The 23,472-nt window shown below is 47.6% G+C and overlaps 1 protein-coding gene across 1 annotated transcript; it reads left to right on the plus strand.

Moving 5' to 3' along the window:
• The first annotated feature begins 18,609 nt into the window (after nt 1-18,609).
• RPL11 (ribosomal protein L11) lies at nt 18,610-23,235 on the plus strand. The gene is made up of 5 exons (XM_080692158.1): nt 18,610-18,755; nt 20,434-20,540; nt 20,949-21,080; nt 22,683-22,793; nt 23,179-23,235. Exons 1-5 carry the CDS (start codon nt 18,632-18,634, stop codon nt 23,206-23,208), a joined length of 504 nt encoding a protein of 167 aa, XP_080548284.1. The 5' UTR covers nt 18,610-18,631; the 3' UTR covers nt 23,209-23,235.
• Nucleotides 23,236-23,472: the final 237 nt, after the last annotated feature.

Genomic DNA, 23,472 nt, shown 5'->3' on the forward strand with positions numbered 1-23,472 from the left:
TTGAACCCAGCCTCACTAAGTTGCTGAGACTGGCTGCAAACCACTGATCCTCCTGTCTCAGTCCCCCAGTACTGGGATCACAAGCCTGCACCACCACGCCCAGCTACATTGAAGTTTGTTTGTTTGTTTGCAATACTAGGGATGGAACCCAGGAGCATTCTACCTCCGAGCTACACCCCAGCCCTATTTTTTATTCTTTATTTTGAAATAAGGTCTCACTGAGTTGCAGAGGGCCTCACTAAATAGCTGAGGCTGTCTGTGAACTGCGATCCTCCTGCCTCAACCTCCCAAATGCTGGAATTACAAGCATGCACCACCACACCTGGATACACTGAAGTTTAAAAAAAAAAAAAAAAAGACAGGAGCCAGGCGTGGTGGCGTGCGCTTGTAATATCAGCATTTGAGAGGCTGAGACAAGAGGACCTGGGTTTACAGCCAGCCTCAGCTACCTAGTGAGGCCCTTGCAACTCAGTGAGACCCTGTTTCAAAATAAAGAATAAAAAAATAGGGCTGGGGGTATGGCTCAGAGGTAGAATGCCCCTGAGTTCCATCCCCAGTACCACAAAATAGAAAGAAAGAAAGAAAGAAAGAAAGAAAGAAAGAAAGAAAGAAAGTAAGTAAGTTTGGTGTGATGGCACATACCTGTAATCCCAGCATTTGGGAGGCTGAGACAGGAGGATCTGGGTTCACAGCCAGCCTCAGCTACTTAGTGAGGCCCTTTGCAACTCAGTAAGACCCCGTTTCAAAATAAAGAATAAAAAAATAGGGCTGGGGGTATGGCTCAGAGGTAGAATGCCCCTGAGTGCCATCCCCAGTACCGCAAAATAGAAAGAAAGAAAGAAAGAAAGAAAGAAAGAAAGAAAGAAAGAAAGCCAGGTGTGGTGGTGCATACCTGTAATCCCAGCATGTGGGAGGCTGAGACAGGAGGATCACAGCCATACTCACAGATGGGGGAACTGAGGTTCAGAGAAGTTAAGCAAATTCACCAGTCACAGCATCCTTAAGAGGGTGGAACCCGAGGTTCAATTCAGATTTGTCTGCTGCAGAATCTGGACTCTTGGTAACACTGCTGACTCGCCACTTTGAGCAAAGGTCGGCGCACGCAGAGGCGGGCTGCGGGAGCCTCGGAGCCGCGTACCGCGCTTCGCTGGCGCCACCTGCTGGCCACATCTGGAGTTGGCGGGCGGTGAGTCGTGGATCCCGCCTGGTCTCTGCTGTGCTTCCGCTGCATGGAGATGCCTCCCAGACACCTGGAGACCCTGGCCTACCCAGGTGCGTCTCTGGGGTGGGTTGTTTGTTTGGGTACTGGAGATGGAACCAGGTACATACTACTGTTAAGCTACACCCACAGCCTGTTTTTTTTTTTTTTAAGTTGCTGAAATACGGCATTTATCATTTTTTTGTTGTTGTTAGATACTGAGAATTGAACCCAGGGGCATTCCACCTCCAAGATACACCCCCCAGGCCTATTTTTTATTCTTTATTTTGGTGGTACTGGGGGTGGAACACAGAGGCTTTCTACCTCCAGGCTATACTCCCAGACCTTTTTTTTTTTTTTTTTGAAACAGGGTCTCACTAAGTTGCTGAGAGCCTCACTAAGTAGCTGAGGCTGGCTTCGAACCCGTGCGATCCTCCTGTTTCAAACTCCCAAGCGCGGGGATTACAAGCGTGTGCCACCACGCCCGGCTTTTTATTCTTTATTTTGAAACAGGGTCTCACTGAGTTGCAAAAGGCCTCACTAAGTAGCTGAGGCTGTCCTTGAACTGCGATCCTCCTGTCAGCCTCCCAAACGCTGGGATTACAAGTGTGCGCCACCATGCCCAGCTTAGCATCCTCACTTTGATTCTTTGCAGCTGCAGCGTTCTGAGCAGCAGTCTGTCTGCAAAGGGAGGCGCCCCTGAAGGCCTCAGTTGACCCTGGAAAGGCCGGTGAAGGCCCTGTGTCCCTCCAGTAGCCAACCTGGCTCTCTGAATTACTGTCCTGGGGTAGACTTAAGGAACCAACCCATATCTCCCCCTTTCCTTCCCCTGTAAGTTACTGTACCCACTCCAAGGACCCAATTTCTCTCTTGTCCCTGCTCCATGAGGCGGCTGGTACAGAAGACATAGTCCACATCCATGTCCCTTTCTCCCTCCCAGATCTTGCTCAAATTGAAAGAAAACTGGGTTCTTTTTCTGCTAGGCCATCCAGTTTTATTAAAGAATTCCAGTACACTGTGCAAGCATGTGATCTCACACGGCAGGATCTTCATGTTATTTTATCCTCTGCCTTAACTCTGGATGAACGGGATTGTATTGTAAAGGCTGCCCAAGAACGGGCCGACAAGGCTCATTTGACTACCTACGGGAGCGGCTGCAGTACCTTCTGAAGATCCGCACTGGGAGTATCAGCCAGCCCCTAATGGTGGGGGTGAGGGAATAAAAATGAGAGACTAGGCCAGGTGTGGTGGCGCACGCTTGTAATCCCTGCTCTTGGGAGGTGGAGACAGGAGGATCGTGCAGGTTCAAAGCCAGCCTTGCTGGCTTAAGAGACTCTGTTTCCAAATAAAAATATAAAAAATAGGTGTCTGGGAGTGCAGCCTGGAGGTAGAAGGGCTTCCAGGAACCCCAGTACCACCAAAAGAGAGAGAGAGAGAGAGAGAGAGCGAGAGAGAGAGAGAGACCATATGATACTGTGCCTCCTTGATGGCATACAGGCTGCTTCCCATAAAGCAGTTAATTATGATAAACTTAAGGAAATCACCCAAGGTCCAGATGAAAACCAGCCGTTTTTCTTAATCAGCGGCAGGAGGCTTTTACCCTCTATACCCGCTTAGATCCATCTACTGAGGCAGGATCTGTGGTGTTGGCAACCCACTTCATTGGGCAATCGACCCCTGATATTCGGAAAAAAATTAAGAAAGGCTCAGGACAGTCCTCAAACCACTATCTGAGATTTGGTGAACATGGCATTTAAAGTCTTTAATTCCCGAGAGGAACAGTCTGAAATGGAGCGTACTTTGCCAAAAGGCAAAATGGACTTTGCCAAAAGGCAGATCCCTGGTAGCTGCCCTGGGGCCGGTGGTGGCGGCTCAGCCATCTGGAGCGCCACCTAGGGGCGGAGGACAGCAACAACAACTACCTCCAAGAGCCTGCTTCAAGTGCGGCAAGGCCACGCCCACCAACCAGACCATGCCCATCCTGGGACCAGGAGGGCCACTGGAACAGTGCCCTTGGAAAAGCGGTGAGCCCCAGGTGCCTCAACACAGGCGGAGCACCCTTCCAGACCAGGCCCCACCACTGATCCTACTCAACCTGGCCAAAGACTGACAGTTCCCAGACTCCTCAACCTCGATCTTCCTTGCCAGCCCAGGGTAACTCCCAGGGCAGCGTGTAAGCCAGTCTCCTCTTTGGTTGCCTACTCAGTCCTTCCATCCATTTTGGATCCCAGCTTTCCTTCTCCAGTCTCTGTAGATGGAATCAACGGAAAGCCAATCTCCTTTTTATGATACAGAACAGAATTGCCCTGCCCGAGGCTCAGGCAGAAGCAGTCGATAACCTAATACATAATTCCGTACATGTGGGGCCTACAGTGCTTAAACATTTCCTAAACCCTTGTTTTATTCTCCCCTCCTGCAACAGCTGATTAGTAAAGGCAGTGCCTCCTGTTCTATTTGTGCTGCTGTTTCTCACCAAGGAGGCCTTCACCCCTCTTTTCCTACCCACCCACCAAATGAGAGGACATTTGCCAGGACAGGACTGGCAAATTGATTTCACCCATTTGCCTTCTCACAAAAACTAATATATCTTCTTACCATGGTCGACACCCTAACAGGATGGGTAGAGGCTTTTTCTCAAAAGACAAGACAGCCAGCACGGTGGCCAATGTCCTATGCCTGGACGTCATCCCTTAGTTTGGACTCCCTAATTCCTTACAGTCTGATAAAGGACCAGCTTTTATTTCTAAGGTCACTCAACAGATGGCACAAGCCCTTGGCATTTCTTGGAAGCTACATATCCCTTATCGACCATAGTCATCAGGAAAGGTAGGGAAAAAAAAAAAGAATGGATTCTTTAAAACCATCTAACAGAACTCTCCCTGGAGCTGTGGGTGCCATGGCCTGAACTCCTACCACTGGCTCTGACCTGCGTATGGGCCACCCCTCCAAGTCCTACCTTCATGAGCCCCTTTGAATTGCTGTATGGTCGCCCTTTCTTGCTTAATTACTCTCTCCCTTCAGATCCCCATCTCTTGACTTTCTATGTCCTTTTCTTGTCTTTTCTCAGGCACCTCCTTCAGAAACATACTGACCGATATCTTTCCCAACCTGAGATTGGAGAAGCATCTCCACACCCAGCAGCCAAGGCCCTTAAGCCAGGGGATCAAGTCCTCCTCAAGTCGCTTCAACCAAACCATCTCCAACCACGCTGGACCGGGCCTTTTACAGTGATCCTCACCACACCTACTGCAGCCAACTGCTGGGGGACCCCAACTGGCATCACCTTACTCGGCTAAAAAGGGCTCAATTACAACAACCCCATGACAAATTCTCCTGTACAATGTCGGGCCCCACTAAGCTCCATTTTTCTCAGCATAATTCTCTTTAATGCTTTTATTTCACCAGGCCCAACTGTTTATGTCTGGAAATTCACTGTGCAAGCAACCTATTTGCCTTCCCTCCATAAAACACTGGACCGATCACAAGGTGGGATCAGTACGGTGCTCTCCCTCTCTGGATGCCAGACAGCCATGAGTATTAAATGCTCTAAAATCTGCTACTGATGCTCCTGACCCAATAGCATGTTTTCTATTTGACCAGACTGACCCTTACTCACTGCTGAAAAGAGTGGTGTGTGTCTCTTTCCAGGGAAAAATGCTATTATATTAACGAATCTGGTCTAGTGGTGGAAAATGTCTAAACTCTGACCAGGTAAAGCGAGAATCTAAAAACACGATATTGACAGTCTACCTCATATCTGGAAGGGTTCGAAGGGCCAATAGCTGATGGGCTTCTTCCCCTCCTGGGACCCGTTCTCGCAATTTGCCTTTTCTTTTAATAGCCCCTTGTCTGCTATTACCAAGATGTCCAAGGTAACCTTCAACCCACTTCAAACCTGCTGCAGCCATACTCCCACCTGCCCACTTCCAAATGATCCCACCTCTCCTGGCCAAGGGGCCCCCTATAATGCCCCCTCTGACAGCAGGAAGAAATTATTGACTCAGTCATCGCCCAGTATCACCCAAAGGCCAGGATGACAGGTCGGGTCCCTCCCTTCCCCCAAGAGACCCTGCAGCAGGGACAGGAGGCAGAAACCCAGAAGTCAGAGCAGAGATGCCATGAGACTCCCGACATCGCGGGGCAGACTCCAGAGGTCTCAGGACTCCATATGTTGCAAGAAGACTGGCATCCCCATGCTGCTAGCTCCACCCCAAGGTAAATACCCCCACTTCCTCTCTGCCTCGTGACTCTGCTGACTGTGACTCTGCAGCCTGGTCACTGGTCCTTCCCTCACAGTCAGCAGACCTCGCCCAAAAGTGCCTGTTGATTAAAGAGGCCTTTAATAACTTGGCAGGTATTTGCCTCCTTTGCAACCCCCAACTAACTTTCAATGTTACAGGTATTAATTTAAAAAATGTAAAAAGTAACCTGGGCGTGGTGGCACACGCTTGTAATCCCAGCGCTTAGGAGGCTGAGACAGGAGGATCGCACAGGTTCGAAGCCAGCCACAGCTATTTAGTGAGGCTCTCGGCAACTTAGTGAGACCCTGTTTCCAAATAAAGCATAAAATAGGTCTGGGAGTGTAGCCCAGAGGTAGAAAAGCCCCTGGGTTCCACCCCCAGTAACCCCCCCCACAAACACACACAAAAGTAGTCAAGGCCTGGGTGCTGCACAGGCACTCAGGCAGGTAGAGGCGGCAGTTCTTACAATGTAGAGTTCCCCTCTTTCTTTGTCCTTCATTCTAATGATTAACCTCTAGTAAAAACCTTAGTCAATTGAAGCCTTTAGCAGAGGCAATCAGAGCCTCTGTTTGCCTCCTCTCCTCTGTGGCCTGGCCTGGGTATAGGAAAGATAAACTTTCTGGGTATAGGAAAGGTAAAGTGCTTCAAAGCAACCATAGTTGATTCACAGGTTCACAGCCAACCAATACTGCCCAATACATCGGGAGTCTGTCCCGTGACATCTGGAGTCTCCTAACATCTGGAGTCTGCCCCATCTCCACTTCTGGCTTCCAGGGTTTGGCCTCCCGTCCCAGCTGCAGAGTCCCATGAGGGGAGGGGAAGGGGTCAGACCTATCAAGAGACACAGTGCACGGATCCTACAGAGAGCTCCATAGCTTTCCACGCTGACTTGTAAGCTTCCGCATAGCCAAAGTTATTTTCAGCACCAAAAACCATGACGAGAGTCACCATACCGGACTTTAAACTATACTATAAGGTCATAGTAATAAAGACAGGATGAAACAGCTACGTAGACCAATGGAGCAGAATAGAAGACTCAGAAACAAATCCGAACACTTACAGCCAATTGATTTTTGACAGAGGGGCCAAAAACATACACTGGGGGAAAAAAACCCTCTTCAGCAAATGGTGTTGGCAAAACTGGTTATCTACATGCAGAAAAGTGGAAATAAACTCCACTTTTTCACCCTGTACAAGAGTCAACTCAAAATGTATCAAGAACTTAGAAATTATACCAGAGACCTTGAAGCTCCTTGAAGAGGGCACAGGTCCAACAGTGCAACACATAGGCAAGGCAAACACTTTCTCAACAAGACCCCAAAGAAACTATCAAGAGCCTCAACAGAGAGCTGACAGAATAGGAGAAAAGTTTTGCCACCTCCTCCTCCGATAGACTCATATCTAGAATATACAAAGGACTCAAAACTCAGCCCTAAGAAAACAAATAACCCAATCACAAATGACCAAGTGAACTAAATAGACACTTCAAGAAAGAAGAAATTCAAGCCGGGCGTGGTAGCGCACGCTTGTCATCCCAGCATTCGGGAGGCTGAGACCAGAGGATTGCGATTCGTGGACAGCCTCAGATACTTAGTGAGGCCCTCTGCAACTCACTGAGACCTGGTTTCAAAATAAAGAATAAAAAATAGGGCAGGGGGCGTAGCTTGGAGGTCGAATGCCTCTGGGCTCAATTTCCAGTTCCGCAAAAAAAAAAAAAAAAAAGTGTCTCCAAATACAGCACACCTCACAAGTTAAGCACAGAGACAAGCAGACAAGTCTGTATCTGGAGCTCAGAGGAAAGTTTATGGAGCTCAGAGGAAAGTTTATGAGGAGGAATGTAATAGTCCCCCTGGAACCCTGCCAGGGGACTAGCAGCTGCAGCACCCTTATTTGCTCTGGGGAGGAGCAGCTTGGAAACTTTTTATGAGATTCCAGAAGCAGCAGGGGCATCAGTTTTATGGCCACCCAACTCCGTGTGTAAATACAGACTTTCGTTTGGGCTCCATGACAGACCAAGGCTGGTGTTAGCTCCTTTGGAATAGACAATAAGAGATGTTCCGTTAGTTGGCAAAATAAACCTGCTTTCATACATATGCTTCTTTAAAAAAAAAATGAAAGTAATATGTAAATCGGGTGTGGTGGCACATGCCTGTAGTCCCAGTACTTAGGAAGCTGAAACAGGAGGAAGACGGGTTCAAGGCCAGCCTCAGCTTAGTGAGACCTTCCACAGCTTAATGAGACCCTGTTTCAAAATAAAATACAATGGGGCTGGGGGTATAGCTCAGACGTAGAATGCTCCTTAGTTCCATCCCCAGTACACACACACACACACACACACACACACACACACACACACACACACATAAATAAAGGTAAAGTAAGCCGGGCATGGGGGCACATGCTTATAATGCCAGCATTTGGGAGGCTGAGACAGGAGGATCACACTTCGCTCCTTAGGCCCTTAGCAACTCAGTGAGCCCCTGTTTCAAAATAAAAGAATAAAAAATAGGACTGAGGGTGTAAGTTGGAGGTGGAATGGCCCTGGGTTCCATCCCCAGTACTGCAAAAAATAAATAAAAATCAGTCAATCAATCAATAAACAAATGTAATATGTAAGTGAGGCATGGTGCCGCACACCTGTAATCCTAATACTTGGAAAGCTGAATCAGGAGGATCACAGGTTCAAGACAAGCCTCAGCAACTTAGTGAGACTCTCAATGACCTATTGAGACACTGTTTCAAAAATAAATAAATAAGAGCCAGGCATGGTGGAACACGCTTGTGATCCCAGCATTTGGGAGGCTGAGACAGGAGGATCACGGTTTGTGGACAGCCTCAGATACTTGGTGAGGCCCTTTGCAATTCAGTGAGACCCTGTTTCAATATGAAGAATAAAAAAATAGGGCCAGGGTGTAGCTTGGAGGTTGAATGCCCCTGGATTCCATCCCTGGAACCACAAAAATAGATAAACAAACAAACAAATAGCCAGGCATGGTGGTACACACTTATATTCCCAGCATTTGGGAGGCTGAGACAGAAGGATCGCGGTTCATGGACAGCCTCAGCTACTTAGTGAGTCCCTCTGCAACTCAATGAGACCCTGTTTCAAAATGAAGAATAAAACATAGGGCTGGGAGGCACCCCTGGATTCCATCCTCAGTACTGCAAACAAACAAATAAGAAAAAAAGAAAAAGAGATGGCAGTGTAACTCAAAGGCACAATGCCCTGGGTTCAATCCTCAGTACCACACACATACAAAAATATAATATGTAACATAGGCCAGGCGTGGTGGGGCACGCTTGTAATCCCAGCGCTTGGGAGGCTGAGACAGGAGGATCACACGGGTTCAAAGCCAGCCTCAGCTACTTAGTGAGGCTCTCAGCAACTTAGGGAGACCCTGTTTCCAAATAAAAGAGAAAATAGGTCATGCCGGGCGTGGTGGCGCACGCTTGTAATCCCCGCGCTTGGGAGGCTGAGACAGGAGGATCGCGCAGGTTCGAAGCCAGCCTCAGCTATTTAGTGAGACTCTCAGCAACTAGTGAGACCCTGTTTCCAAACAAAATAGAAAATAGGTCTGGGCGTATAGCCCGGAGGTAGAAAGCCTCTGGGTTCCACCCCCAGTACCACACACACACACACACACAAAAAAAAAAAAAAAATAGGTCTGGGAGTATAGCCCGGAGGTAGAAAAGCCCCTGCGTTCCACCCCAGTTCCACCAATACATATATGTATATATAATACATAACATCTCTACAATTAGCATTTCTTTTATTTGTGGTGCTGGGTATGGAATCCAGGGGACATTCTACCCCTGTTTTTATTTTCAAACAGTCTTGTTAGGTAGATGAGAGTCTTACTACATGTGAGGCTGTCCTTGAACCTGAGATCCTTCTGTCTCAGCCTCCCAAATACTGGAAGTATAGGTGTGCACCACCATGCCTGGCAACAATAAGTATTTTATACAGGAATGGAGCATAAAATGCGTCACCCAGTGATTCATAAATACCCTAGCTTTCATGCAGTTCTTTATAGGAATTAACAACTTTGTAGGACTTTGTAGGTTCAACTTTATGAGACTCAAACTATACATAATGTTCTGTAACATCTTTTATTTTTGCAGTACTGGGGATGAACCCAGAGGCATTCTACCCCCGAGATACATCCCGAGCCCTATTTTTTTATTCTTTATTTTGAATCAGGATCTCACCAGGTTGCAGAAGGCCTCACTAAGTAGCTGAGGTTAAAAAAAAAGCCGGGCGTGGTGGCACACACTTGTAATCCCCGCGCATGGGAGGCTGAGACAGGAGGATCACGCAGGTTCGAAGCCAGCCTCAGCTACTTAGTGAGGCTCTCAGCAATTTAGTGAGACCCTGTTTCCAAATAAAATATAAAATAGGTCTGGGAGTATAGCCCGGAGGTACAAAGCCTCTGGGTTCCATCCCCAGTACCAAAAAAAAAAAAAAAAAAAAAAAAAGGCCAGGCGTGGTGGTGCACACTTGTAATCCCAGAATTTGGGAGGCTGAGACAGGAGGATCACGTTTTTAAAGAATAAAAAATAGGAAGCCGGGCGTGGTGGTGCATGCTTGTAATCCCAGCATTCGGGAGGCTGAGACCGGAGGATCGCAGTTCACGGCCAGCCTCAGCCACTTAGTGAGGCCCTCTACAACTTAGTGAGACCCTGTTTCAAAATAAAGAATAAAAAATAGAGCTGGGCATGGTGGTGTACGCTTATAATCCCCGTGCTTGGGAGGCTGAGACAGGAGGATCACGCAGGTTCGAAGCCAACCTCTGCAGGCTTAAGAGACCCTGTTTCCAAATAAAATATAAAATAGTTCTGAGAGTATAGCCTGATGGTAGAAGGCCCCTGGGTTCCATCCCCAGTACCACCAAAAAAAAAAAAATAGGGCAGGTCAAATGCCTCTGGATTCCATCCCCAGACACACACACACACACACACACACACACACACACACACACACACACACACAAATAAAGAATAAAAAATAGGGCTGGGGTTGTAGCTCAGTGGTAGAATGCCCCTGGATTCCATCCCCAGTACAAATAAAAAGAGAAGCCAGTAACACACACTTGTACTGCTAGCATTTGGGAGGCAGATACAGGAGAACTGCGGTTTGAGGACAGCCTCAGCTACTACTTAGTGAGGCTCTTTGCAACTCAGTGAGACCCTGTTTCAAAATAAAGAATTAGCCAGGCGTGGTGGCGCACCCTTATAGTCCCAGCATTCGGAAGGCTGAGACAGGAGGATCATGGTTAGTGGACAGCCTCAGCTACTTAGTGAGGTCCTCTGCAACTTAGCGACCCTGTTTCAAATAAAAAATAAAAAATAGGGCAGGGGGTGTAGCTCCGAGGTAGAATGCTCCTGGGTTCTATCCCCAGACCTGGAAAAAAAAAAAAGAATAAAAACAGGACTGGGTAGAATGCCCCTGGGTTTCATCCCCAGCACTGAAAAAAACAAATACATAAATAATAAAAAATTTTAAAAAATTGGGCTAGCAGAATAGCTTGGAGGTAGAATGTCCTGGGTTCAATCCCTAGCACCACAAAAATAAATAAATAAATAAATAAATAAATAAATAAATAAATAAATATAGCTGGGTATGGTGGCACAGGTTTGTAATCCCAGCATTTGGGAGGCTGAGACAGGAAGGATCGCGGTTCTTGGACAGCCTCAGCTACTACTTAGTGAGGCCCTTTGCAACTCAGTGAGACCCTGTTTCAAAATAAAGAATAAAATATAGAGCTGGGGGGTGTAGCTCGGAGGTAGAGTGCTCCTCGGTTCATTCCCCAGTGCTGCAATAAACAAACAAAGAAACAAACAAAGAAACAAACAAAGAAACAAACAAATAAGCCGGGCGTGGTGGCGCACGCTTGTCATCCCAGCATTCGAGAGGCTGAGACCGGAGGATTGTGGTTCGAGGACAGCCTCAGCTACTTAGTGAGGCCCTCTGCAACTCAGTGAGACCCGGTTTCAAAATAAAGAATAAAAACTAGGGCAGGGGGTGTAGCTCGGAGGTAGAATGCCCCTGGGTTCCATCCCCAGACCCGCAAAAATAAATAAATAAATAAATAAATAAATAAATAAATAAATAAATAGCCAGGTGTAGTTGTGCACGCCTGTAATCCCAGTACTTTGGAAGGCTAAAACAGGAGGATTGCAGGTTCGAGGACAGCCTTGCAAGTAGTGAGATTCTCATTAACCCAGTGAGATCCTGTTTCAAAATAGAAATAAAATAGGACTGGGGTATAGCTCAGAAGTGGAATGCCCCTGGGTTTAATTCCTATTACACACACACACACACACACACACACACACACACACACACCCTGGTAGATACATTTTACATGCGTCTTTGATCATTTAATTAGAATAAATTACTAATGAGCTGGATGTGGTGGCACATGCCTGTAATTCTAGTACTTAGGAGGCTGAGACAGGACAATTGCAGGTTCAAAACCAGCCTCAGAACCAGGAGAAATGGTTCATGCCTGTAATCCCAGTAATTGAAAGGCTGAGATAGAGGCTTGAAGGTTGGGGGACAACCTCAGAAAAAGTGGGACTCTCTGCAACCTAGCAAGGCCCTTTTTTATTTTATTTTATTTATTTTTGTTTTTCTTGTGGGTCTAGGGATGGAACCCAGAGGCATTTGACCTCTGAGCTACGCCCCCTGCCCAATTTTTTATTCTGTATTTTGAAACAGGGTCTCACTGAGTTGCAGAGGGCCTCACTAAGTAGCTGAGGCTGCCTACGAACTGCAATCCTCCTGTCTCAGCCTCCTGAATGCTGGGACTACAAGTGTGCGCCACCACGCCCGGCTGGGCCCTGTTTTTAAACAAAAAAATATGGCTGGAGCGTAGGTAGAATGCTTCTGGGTTCAATCCCCACTAACACACACACACACACACACACACACACACACACACACCTCAGAAATTTAGCAAGACTTTCAGCAACATAGTGGGACCCAATTTCAAACCAAAACAAAAATAGGGCTGAGGACTTAGTTTGGAGATAGAATGCCTCTGAGTTCAATTTCCATTATCACACACACACACACAAAAAGGATAAATAAATACTAACATAACAAAGGGTGGGTGTTACTTTGGAGTCTTCTGACACACAGAGCCCAGTTACACTGGAGAAAGTTTAGAATGGCCACCAGCTGCTAGTTTCTTTGGGAAGAATGAGCGGGCAGGCACTGTCCTTGGTGCTGAGCTGCAGCCCCAGCAGGATGTGCAGTGGCTACGGGAGCTTACGAGTTAATGGGAGGGATTCTGTGACAGATTGTGACGAACACTGGAAAACAAACTTCTCAAGTGTCAAAAGGCAAAATCAACACACATTTAAGGATCGGAGGAAAGCCGGGCGTGGTGGTGCACGCTTGTAACCCAGCATTTGGGAGGCTGAGACAAAAGGAGCCTGGTTTGTGGACAGCCTCAGCTACTTAGTGAGGGCCTCTGCAACTCAGTGAGACCCTGTTTCAAAATAAAGAATCAAAAATAGGGCTGGAGTGTAGCTCGGAGGTCAAGTGCCCCTGGGTTCCACCTCCAATACCTTAAAAAAAAATTGAGAGGGTACTGGGATTCTATCTCCAACCGACACCCCCAGCCTATTTATTAATTAATTTATTTTTGGTACTGGAGATTGAACACGGGGGCATTCTACCTCTGAGATATTCTACTTCTGAGATATACCCCCAGCCCTATTTTTTATTCTTTATTTTTGAAACAGGGCCTCACTAGGTTGCAGAGATCTTCACTTGTTGAGGTTAATTGCGAACCTGCAGTCCTCCTGTTTCAGCTTCTCAAATGCTGGGATTATAAACAGACGTGCATCACCATGCATGGCTTTTGTTGTTGTTGTTGTTGTTGGAACTGGGTCTTACTAAATTGCTGAGTGTCTTGCTAAGTTGCTGAGGCTGGCCTTGAACCTGCGATTCTCCTGTTTTAATCTCCCAAGTACTAGGATTACAGACTTACGCCACTGCACCCATCTTCCTTTTTTTTTCTTTCTTTCTTTCTTTCTTTCTTTCTTTCTTTCTTTCTCTTTCTTTCTTTCTTTTTTTGTGTGTGTGGCTCTAGGGGTGAAACCCAGTGTCTTTTCTACCTCTGGGCTATACTCCCAGACCTATTTTATACTTTATTTGGAAACAGGGTCTCACTAAGTTTCTGAGAGCCTCACTCAGTAGCTGAGGCTGGCTTCGAACCTGTGCGATCCTCTTGTCTCAGCCTCCCAAGCGCGGGGATTACAAGCGTGCGCCACCACGCCCGGCTTCCCATTTTCTTTTGAAAAGTTATTATTATTTTGTGTGGTACCAGGGATGGAACCCAGGGGCATTCTACCTCCGAGCTACACCCCCAACCCTATTTTTTATTCTTTCTTTTGAAACAGGGTCTTACTAAGTTGCAGAGGGCCTCACTGAGTATCTGAGGCTGGCAGGAACCTGCGATCCTCTTGTCTCGGCCTCCCAGTACTGCGATTATAAGCATGTCCACCACACCTGGCTTAAATAGTTATTAGGGACCTCCCCTGTGTTTTTTCCCCCTGCGGTACTGGGGAATGAACCCAGGGAGCATTCTACCTTTGAGCTACACCTCCAGCTCTATCTTATTTTTATTTTGAAACAGGGTTTCAAGATAAACAGGGCTAATGAGAGTCTCACTACTTACTAAGGCTGCCCTTGAACATGTGGTCCTCCTATCCCAGCCTCCCAAGTACTGGGATTACAAGTATATGCCACCACACCTGGCAAGGTCCTCCTATATTCTATTCTATTCTTTTTTTTTTTTTTTTTTTTGCAGGTTTGGGGATGGAACCCAGAGGCATTTGACCTCCGAGCTACTCCCCCTGCCCTATTTTTTACTTTATTTTGAAACAGGGTCTCACTGAGTTGCAAAGGGCCTCACTAAGTAGCTGAGGCTATCCGCGAACTGCAATCCTCCGGTCTCAGCCTCCAGAATGCTGGGATTACAGGCGTGCGCCACCACACCCGGCTTAATGTCCTCCTGTATTCTAAATGGTAAAAGAACACAGCATGTTAGCTTGCAACCAGTGGTCTACATATTAGAGTTAGGGTTTAGACTTAGCTCTCGAGAAATACCCATGACTTTGGGGATCTTAGTTCTTTTTTCAGTACTGGAGATTGAATTTAGTACTAATCTACAAGCTAGGTAAGCCTTATACTTCTAAACTACATCCCCAATTCCCCAATCTTATTTATTTAGTGATACTGGGGATTGAACCAAGGGCATTCTACCTATGAGTTACATCCCCAAATATATTTTTATTCTGTTTTTTTTTTTTGTGGTATTGGGGTTCCTGGAAGCCCTTCTACTTCCGGGCTACACTCCCAGACCTATTTTTATACTTTTTTATTTGGAAACAGGGTCTCTTAAGCCAGCGCGGCTGGCTTCGAACCTGCGCGATCCTCCTGTCTCTGCCTCTCAAGGGTGGGGATTACAAGCATTCACCACCACGCCCGGCTTTATTCTTTATTTTGAAACAAGATCTCACTAAATTGAGGAGGGCCTCACTAAGTAGCTGAGGCTGACTGCAAACCCGAGATCCTCCTGTCTTAGCCCGCCAAGTACTGGGATTACAAGCATGTACCACCATGCCTGGATCCAACCTTTTTTTCTTATAGTACTAGAGATTGCACACAAGAGCATTCTACCTCTGAGCTCCACTCCCAGCCCTTTTTAGTGTGTGTGTGTGTGTGTGTGTGTGTGTGTGTGTGTGTAGTACTGAGGGTGGAACCTAGGGGCTTTTCTGCTTCTGGGTTATACTCCCATACCTATTTTATACTTTATTTGGAAACAGGGTTTCACTAAGTAGCTGAGGCTGGCTTCGAACCTGTGTGCGCCTACTATCTCAGCCTCCTAAGTGCTGGGGTCACAAGCATGCACCACCACACTCGGCCATTTTGTATTTTATATTTTTATATTTATTTATTTTGGTGGTACTGGGGTTCCTGGAAACCCTTCTACCTCCAGGCTACACTCCCAGACCCATTTTTAGATTTTTATTTGGAAATAGGGTCTCTTAAGCCAGCGAGGCTAGCTTCGAACCTGCGCGATCCTCCTGTCTCCACCTCCCAAGTGCAGGGATTACAAGTGTGCGCCACTATGCCCGGCTCGTATTTTTTATTCTGACACAGGGTCTGAGTACTTGGTAGGCTCAGACAGGAGAATTGCAGGTTTGAGATCAGCCTCAGCAATAGCAAAACTTTCTCAACAACTTAGTAAGAAAAAGACTGTTTCAAAGTACAAGTGAAAGGGCTGGGGGTGTGGCTTGAAGGTGGGATGCCCCTGGTTTCAATCTCTAGTACCAGTACCCCCAAAAAAAAAAAAAAAGCCAGGCGTGGTGGCGCACACTTGTAATCCCAGCATTTGGGAGGCTGAGACAGGAGGATCGAGGTTCACGGACAGCCTCAGCTATTTAGTGAGGCCCTCCACAACTCAGTGAGACCCTGTTTCAAAATAAAGAATTAAAAATTGGGCAGGAGGTGGAGCTCGGAGGTCAAATGCCTCTGGGTTCCATCCCCAAACCCGCAAAAAAAAAAAAAAAAAAAAAAAAAAAGAAAGGGAAAGAAAGAGAAAAGGGCAGCTTTCAGGTTTGGGGGAGGGTAATGGCACAGGTACAGAGACAGACCAAGGGTCTAAGCGAGGAGTTTTTTAAGCTGTGCAGGGATGGAGATTGGGATGGGGTTAGGGATTCAGGGACAGAACTGTGATAGTGATGCAGGGAGGGAATCTGGAGAACTTCAGCTCATCTGGTGTTGGGTGGGTATAGCCTTTATAGGAAAATATTAGGACAAGGTCAATTAGCAGTTATTCAGGGAGAGGTAGGAGGCTAGGGAAGCAGGTGTTTTTATGGAAACAGAGAAACAGTTGGCAGTAGTGAACCCAGCAGCTGTCAAGGCCACAATGGTCTGTGGGCAGAATATCCTTGACAGGGTTGTGGTGGGGCCCGGATGTGTCAGGCATGAGAGGTTGGGAGAAGAGGTCCGCATAACATATTCTTACAGATACCACGTCTAATACATTTTTGCGAGATGGGGTTATTTGAATTTAGCTTTGTGTAATACACAAAAGTTAACAATTTATTTGGAGTCTACCATGAGCAACTACCTCATTGAATTTTCACAACACCATTATGATATGGATTCCCATGTGACACATGAGGAAGATGGAGGCTGAAAGTTTTAGTTAGTTATTTGCCCAAGGCCACATAGGTGTGTGTTAGCAGGCCCAGATGGGTCCATATCTGCCTGTCTGCACAGCTTAGGACTCTTAGGCCATTGCTCTGTCCTGTTTGTACAGGTTCTATTAATTGTTTATATTGTTATAGGATAATTCACTTTATAATTTGCACAATTGATTCTGTGTGGGTGTGGGTGTGTGTGAATTGAATATTGAACCCAGAGGCATTCTACCTCCCAGCTACACCTCCAGCCCTATTTTATTTATTTATTTTGTGGATGGAACCCATGGACATTCTACCTTACAGCCCTAATTTTTTTCTTTCTTTCTTTCTTTCTTTCTTTCTTTCTTTCTTTCTTTCTTTATTTTTTGCAGGTCTGGGATTGGAACCCAGGGGCTTTCGACCTCCGAGCTACACCCCCTGCCCAATTTTTTTTATTCTTTATTTTGAAACCGGGTCTCACTGAGTTGCAAAGGGTCTCACTAAGTAGCCGAGGCTGTCCATGAACCGCGATCCTCTGGTCTCAGCCTCCGGAATGCTGGGTTTACAAGCGTGTGCCACCACGCCGGGGTCTTACTCTTTATTTTGAAACAGGATCTCACTACGTTGCAGATGGCCTCACTATATTGCTGAGGCTTGTCCGCGAACCTGCCATCCTCCTGTCTCAGCCTCCCAAATACTGGGATTACAAGCGTGCGCCACCACTGCCCGGCTTCCTTTTTCTTTCTTCTTTCTTTCTTTCTTTCTTTCTTTTTCTTTTTTTTTTTTTTTTTTTTTTTTTTGTTTTGAAACAAGTTTGCACTAGGTCGCTGAGAGGCTCGCTACATGGCTGAAGCTGGTCTTAAAACCTGCGATCCTTCAGCCTCAGCCTCCCAAGTGCTGGTATTACAAGGGTGCGCCACCAGGCCCGGCTGCATAATTGCTTACTCTAGTTTTGCCGGCGCCATCACGCGAGACTGGTGTGGTCCCGAGACCGTGTAGGAAGGGACCCGGGGTCCAGGAACCCGACGCGCCAGGGCCAAACCCCAGGTACTGGTGTTCCCCGGGCGACGCCTGGAGTTACTAGCACCGTCCACTGGGGGAAAGTCGGCCCCGCGGCGCGCCGGCCGGCCGCGTCTCCCCCTCGCCCTCCTTCCTACTCCGGGCCGGCTGGGACTAGAGCCCGCCTCCTGACCCATAAGGCCCTGTACCGGAAGGCCCGCCCTCTCTTCCTGTTCTCCACCATGGCGGTGAGTGGCTGCGGCCTGGCTTAGCTTCTCTTGCATCCACCTCCATCCACGTCCGATCGAGCCTGCAGGCCCTGTGTTGCCTGCGGCCCGAGGAGGATGGAGGCCGCCGTGCCGACCGGGCGAAAACTGGCAGGGCCGAGGGCGCGGGGCCGGGCCCTGCCGTCTCCCGTCCTCCTGGGGACGGGCACGGGACCCCCGCCCGGAAGGCTCGGGCCGGGCGCGTGGGCTGCAGCAAGGGCAGCTGGAGCGAGGTCCTAGCACAGGGGGTCCAGGCCCTTTCCCGCCCCGGGGACTGGAGGCTTAACCTGAGCTAGGAAGCTTCTCCCGGTTCCTCCACTCGGGGAAGGCGCCAGCCTTGGGTCCCAGCCGGAAGACAGCTCCGAGTGGGATGGGGAACGTCGCCTAACCATGTATTTATTGTCTTCTCAGCGATAAGTACTTTCTCGGTTTAACCGGCTTTATATGGGGGTGCTTTTCGTCTCTGCACATTGAGACCTTTGGGGTTCGATCCGCTCAGTGTCAGTGCCTGTACCGTGCGTGGAGGAATGATACGGTTCATGTCTTCCTGACCAAGAGAAGAACTATTCGACCTTTAGGGCTTTCGTTGGGATTTAGGGAGAGCAGAAATAAATAGGCGCGCAAGTGGAAAGTGATAGTACTGGGAAGTCAGCTGTGGTCGCGTTGTGTGTTGACCGGTGTCTGCGCGCTTGCAGCAGGATCAGGGTGAAAAGGAGAACCCCATGCGGGAACTTCGCATCCGCAAGCTCTGCCTCAACATCTGTGTCGGCGAGAGCGGAGACAGACTGACCCGGGCAGCCAAGGTGTTGGAGCAGCTCACGGGCCAGACTCCTGTGTTTTCCAAAGGTGGGTAGTGGGAGGCATGGAGAGGGCTGGGGGTTTAATTCACCTGGTGGTTTAAGTCACCTGCTGTCAGGCGTCTTGAGAATGTTGCAGTTGGCATCATTTAAGAGCTTTACGTTTTAGCCGGGCGTGGTGGTGCACGCTTGTAATCCCAGCATTTGGGAGGCTGAGACCTCTGAGGATCTCGGTTTGCGGACAGCCTCAGCTACTTAAGTGAGGCCCGCCGCAACTCAGTGAGACTGTCTCAAAAATAAAGAATAAAAATCGGGACAGGGGATGTAGCTCGGAATTTGAGTGCAGGGGCTTTCTACCTCTGAACTACATTCCCTCCCCCCCCCTTTTTTTTTTTTTTACTGTGAAACGGGGTCTTGCTAAGTTGTTGAAGCTGGCTTCAAACCTGAGGTCCTTTTGTCTCAGCCTCCCAAGTACTAGGAGAACAGATGTTTGCCACCTCATCCAGCTATATAGGTTACTTTTAAGAACTGGGTTATATACCGGAACTTTCTCTATTCAAATTCTGGATTCTGGCCCTTTAGACCCAGAGTCTAGTGCCCTTTATAGTTTGTATAAAGGACATAAGTTGGGGTGGTGGTGCATACTGTAGTCCCAGCACTTAAGAAACTGAGACAGGTTTGCGCAGGTTCGAAGCCAGCCTCAGCTACTTAGTGAGGCTCTCAAGAAATTAGTGAGACCTTATTTCCAAATAAAATATAAAATATGCCTGGGAGTGTAGCCTGGGGGTAGAAAGTCCCTGGGTTCCATCCCCAGTACCACACACACACACACACACACACACACACACACACACACACACAGAGACATTATAATACTTGCTTTTCATAACCTTGCAGAGTGCAGGTGTCGCTGCATTAGGTTAGTGCTATTAATAAGGCAAGTTCTTGGTATACCAGTTATGATCCTGGGCATGTTAATAAACCTCAGCACCTCCTCTGTAAGAAGAATGAGTGTAACGAGCGTTCAGCAGACGAGCTGCGATTGGCTTCCTTACCACCTGTTCAGGCTTTGAGCTTGCTTTTTTTCCCTTTTTTTCTTTTTTTTGCAGTGCTGGGGATGGAACCCAGGGGCATTCTACCTCCGAGCCACACTTTCAGCCCTATTTTATATTCTTTATTTTGAAACAGGGTCTCACTGAGTTGCAAAGGGCCTTGCTAAGTAGTAGCTGAGGCTGTTCACAAACCGTGATCCTCCTGTCTCAGCCTCCCGAATGCTGGGGTTACAAGTTTGCACCACCATGCCCGGCTGAACTTGCTCTTTCCGAGACCTTGGTATTGTGCTTTTGAGTTCTTGGTTGCTGGATTGTGGCTGGATGACATGGAAGGTTGGCTTTTTGTGTCAGAGATGAGAGCACCACTTGTTTTTTTTTGTTTTGTTTTGTTTTTGCAGGTCTGGGGATGGGACCCAGGGGCATTCGACCTCCAATCTACACCCCCTGTCCTAATTTTTATTCTTTATTTTGAAATAGGGTCTCACTACGTTACGGAGGGCCTCACTAAGTAGCTGAGGCTGTCCGTGAACCTCAATCCTCTGGTCTCAGCCTCCCGCCATTTAGAATGTGGATGGCTGCTTACTGCCTCCCTGGGTCGTGGGGATGGTGTTCTTGGGAAGAGGTGAGTGCAGGGGGAGTGACAGCACCTTGTCTCCTTGTTCTCCCTGCCTGCAGCTAGGTACACTGTCAGATCCTTTGGCATCAGGAGAAATGAAAAGATTGCTGTCCATTGCACGGTTCGTGGGGCCAAGGCAGAAGAAATCCTGGAGAAAGGTCTGAAGGTGAGACTGATACCCTCACAAGCCTACTGATCAGCACCTACCTCATGTGTAGATCATTAGAGTGGCAGTGTTTCCATGTAATGTGCTGCTTAGTGGTCCTGCGTGTGTGTGTGTGTGTGTGTGTGTGTGTGTGTGTGAATTTTAGCTTCTGAAAGACTTTCTACACTTAGCAGGGTAAAGTTGTACTTCCTTTTGTGGTTTAAAAGATGCCCTCACTTTCTCTGGCCTTTGTAAATTGGAAACATTCCATGAAATCCTTTGGTGCAGAATGGAAATAGAGATTGTGTGCCCTCCTCCCAAGTTACATTGAGCCGTATTTTTGCTTTGAGGTGTTGAGTGTTGCAGGCTGGGCTAGTTATTTGGGGAGAGTTGAAGACTGTAAGTAATGAGGCTGCATTTTTTCCTCAGGTGCGAGAATATGAGTTAAGAAAAAATAACTTCTCAGATACTGGCAACTTTGGATTTGGGATCCAGGAGCACATCGATCTGGGCATCAAATATGACCCAAGCATTGGTATCTACGGCCTGGACTTCTATGTGGTAAGGACCTTTCCCGCTCCTGGTGTGAGGAGAGGGAAATGGGCTGCTCCTTTATTTCTTGTGCTTTCTTGATGTTCACGTGTCGGGTTGAAGCTTTGAGTATTGTCTGCCTGTGTCCTCCCCCTTGGGAAAAGATGTTCCTGGTGTGGCAAGGGCAGAGGTATAGCACAGGATAAAACAGACAAAACCCCTGCTGCTGTGAAGCTTTCGGTCAGATCCTTCACGTGCCAGTACGGCTGCCGGGTGAGGTTGGAAATTCACTGGGGCACTGGTGTTGCGTTTGGCCTGGGATTGGCTGCCTTTTCCCCTGCTTCTTCCCGTAGTTGGGTGGCTTCCATCCAGAGATGAAGAACCAGGTTTAGGTGGTGGCAGCTGTGTGCTCAGGTTGGGGGTTTTAATGTAGAAATAGCCGTTTGTGTTGATGCAGTGTTTGGGTTCAACCATAAAAATAAAATACCCAGTGTTAGCTAGTGCGGAACCTGAGTGATGGTGGCACTCTCGTTAGAGTCAGATATCCACAAGTAGAGAGATTTGGGTACTTAGGGGGAGGGGTTAGGGCAGCAAATCTCTAGGAAGCACTTTTTTCTTTTCTTTTTTTTTTTGTGGGTCGGGATGGAACCCAGTGGCATTTGACCTCCAAGCCACACCCCCTGCCCTATTTTTTATTCTTTATTTTGAAACCAGGTCTCACTGAGTTGCAAAGGGCCTCTCGCTATGTAGCTGAGGCTGTCTGCAAACCGCGATCTTCCAGTCTCAGTCACCTGAATGCTGGGATTACAAGTGTGTGCCACCCACGCCTGGCTTTAGGAAGCACTTTTGAGCTCAAGCACACAAAAACATACAAATCTTTTTGCTTCTGAGAATTTAAAATTTTTACAATATGCCTGTGTTTGTTTGTTTGTTTGTTTGTTTCTTGCTTTCTTTCTTTTTGTGGTGATGGTACTGGTTGTGGAACCCAGGGGCTTTTTTACCTTGGCTGTACTCCCAGACTTATACTTTATTTGGAAACAGGGTCTCACTAAGTTGCTGAGGCTGGCTTCGAACCTGTGTGATCCCTCCTGTCTTGGCCTACCAAGTGTTGGGATTACAAGTGTGTGTCACCACACCTAGTTTTTTGGGGGGGGCGTCTGGGGGTGGAGCTCCAGAGACATTTGACCTCCGAGCTACACCTGCTGCCCAATTTTTTATTCTTTATTTTGAAACTGTCTCACTGAGTTGTGGAGGGCCTCACTAAGTAGCTGAGACTGTCTGCAAACCGCAATCCTCCAGTCTCAGCCTCCCAGATGCTGGGATTACAAGTGTGTGTCACCACGCCTGGCTTTAATATTATTTTTAACAAGAAAAGTGCTTTGGAGGTTCCGGAGCAGTAGTAGAGGATCTTCAGCACTATTGGAAGAAAAAGAGATGTGCTGTGAGTTCTGACCTATGCGGCAAACATCCTGTGGCGGTGTGTTGTTTGTGGTGTTGAGGTTGTGATGTTGAGGCTCCAGAACCCACCTGGTTGCCAGGTGACTGTTGAAGATGAGTCTCCAGTCTGTGAGTCTTGTCTGTCTGCTCTCAACTCCTAGCTGGCTAGGTGACTGTTGGTTATTCCTGGGACAGGTGCTGGGTAGGCCAGGTTTCAGCATCGCAGACAAGAAGCGCAGAACAGGCTGCATTGGGGCCAAACACAGAATCAGCAAAGAGGAGGCCATGCGCTGGTTCCAGCAGAAGGTAAAACTGAGGGATCTTGAGTGCAGTGGTGGTGGTTGGGATTTGGGGGCGCATAATATAGAACTATTGATGTGTCGTTTCTTTAAAGGTGGAATATTGGGCAATTTGGCTTGTGGGTGCTTCCAGGGTTGGTGGTTTGAAAGAACACCCTGAGCTATGAGTATGGGTAGTTGGAAGGGGAGGAATGTGCCCTTTTTTCAGGTTACAGTGCAGTGAGCTTGGTGTAATGGTTGTAAGGCTGTTCGGTTTCCCATTTGACCCAGAAACAACATGGGAGTCAGAACTGAAGTTCATGTATTTGTTTTAAGTTCTCAGATGTCAGCCTTTGCTACAATTGTTACTATTGTCTCTTTCTGAAAAAAATATAAAATCTCTTCTTTTTCAGTATGATGGGATCATCCTTCCTGGCAAATAAATTCCCGTTTCTGTCCAAAAGGCCAATAAAATATTTTCAGTGAAATGCACGTTACTGTTGTGTGTTCTGTGAAAGGAGCCTGGCCATGCACGTCCTTGGACCTCAAGCCACTTAGAGCTTCGATGGGAGTAGCTGGTAACAACCCTGTCGCCCTCTGATAGAGACCAGTGTTTCCTGGCACACCCACGTCCAAGCATTGCCTGTGCGTTCCGTGCCCTGTTATGCGGTGGGGCAGTCTCGGGTGTACCAATTTTAGTCTTCGTT

This window comes from Muscardinus avellanarius (genome assembly GCF_963383645.1).
Source record: "Muscardinus avellanarius genome assembly, chromosome: 3".
NCBI lineage: Eukaryota > Metazoa > Chordata > Mammalia > Rodentia > Gliridae > Muscardinus > Muscardinus avellanarius.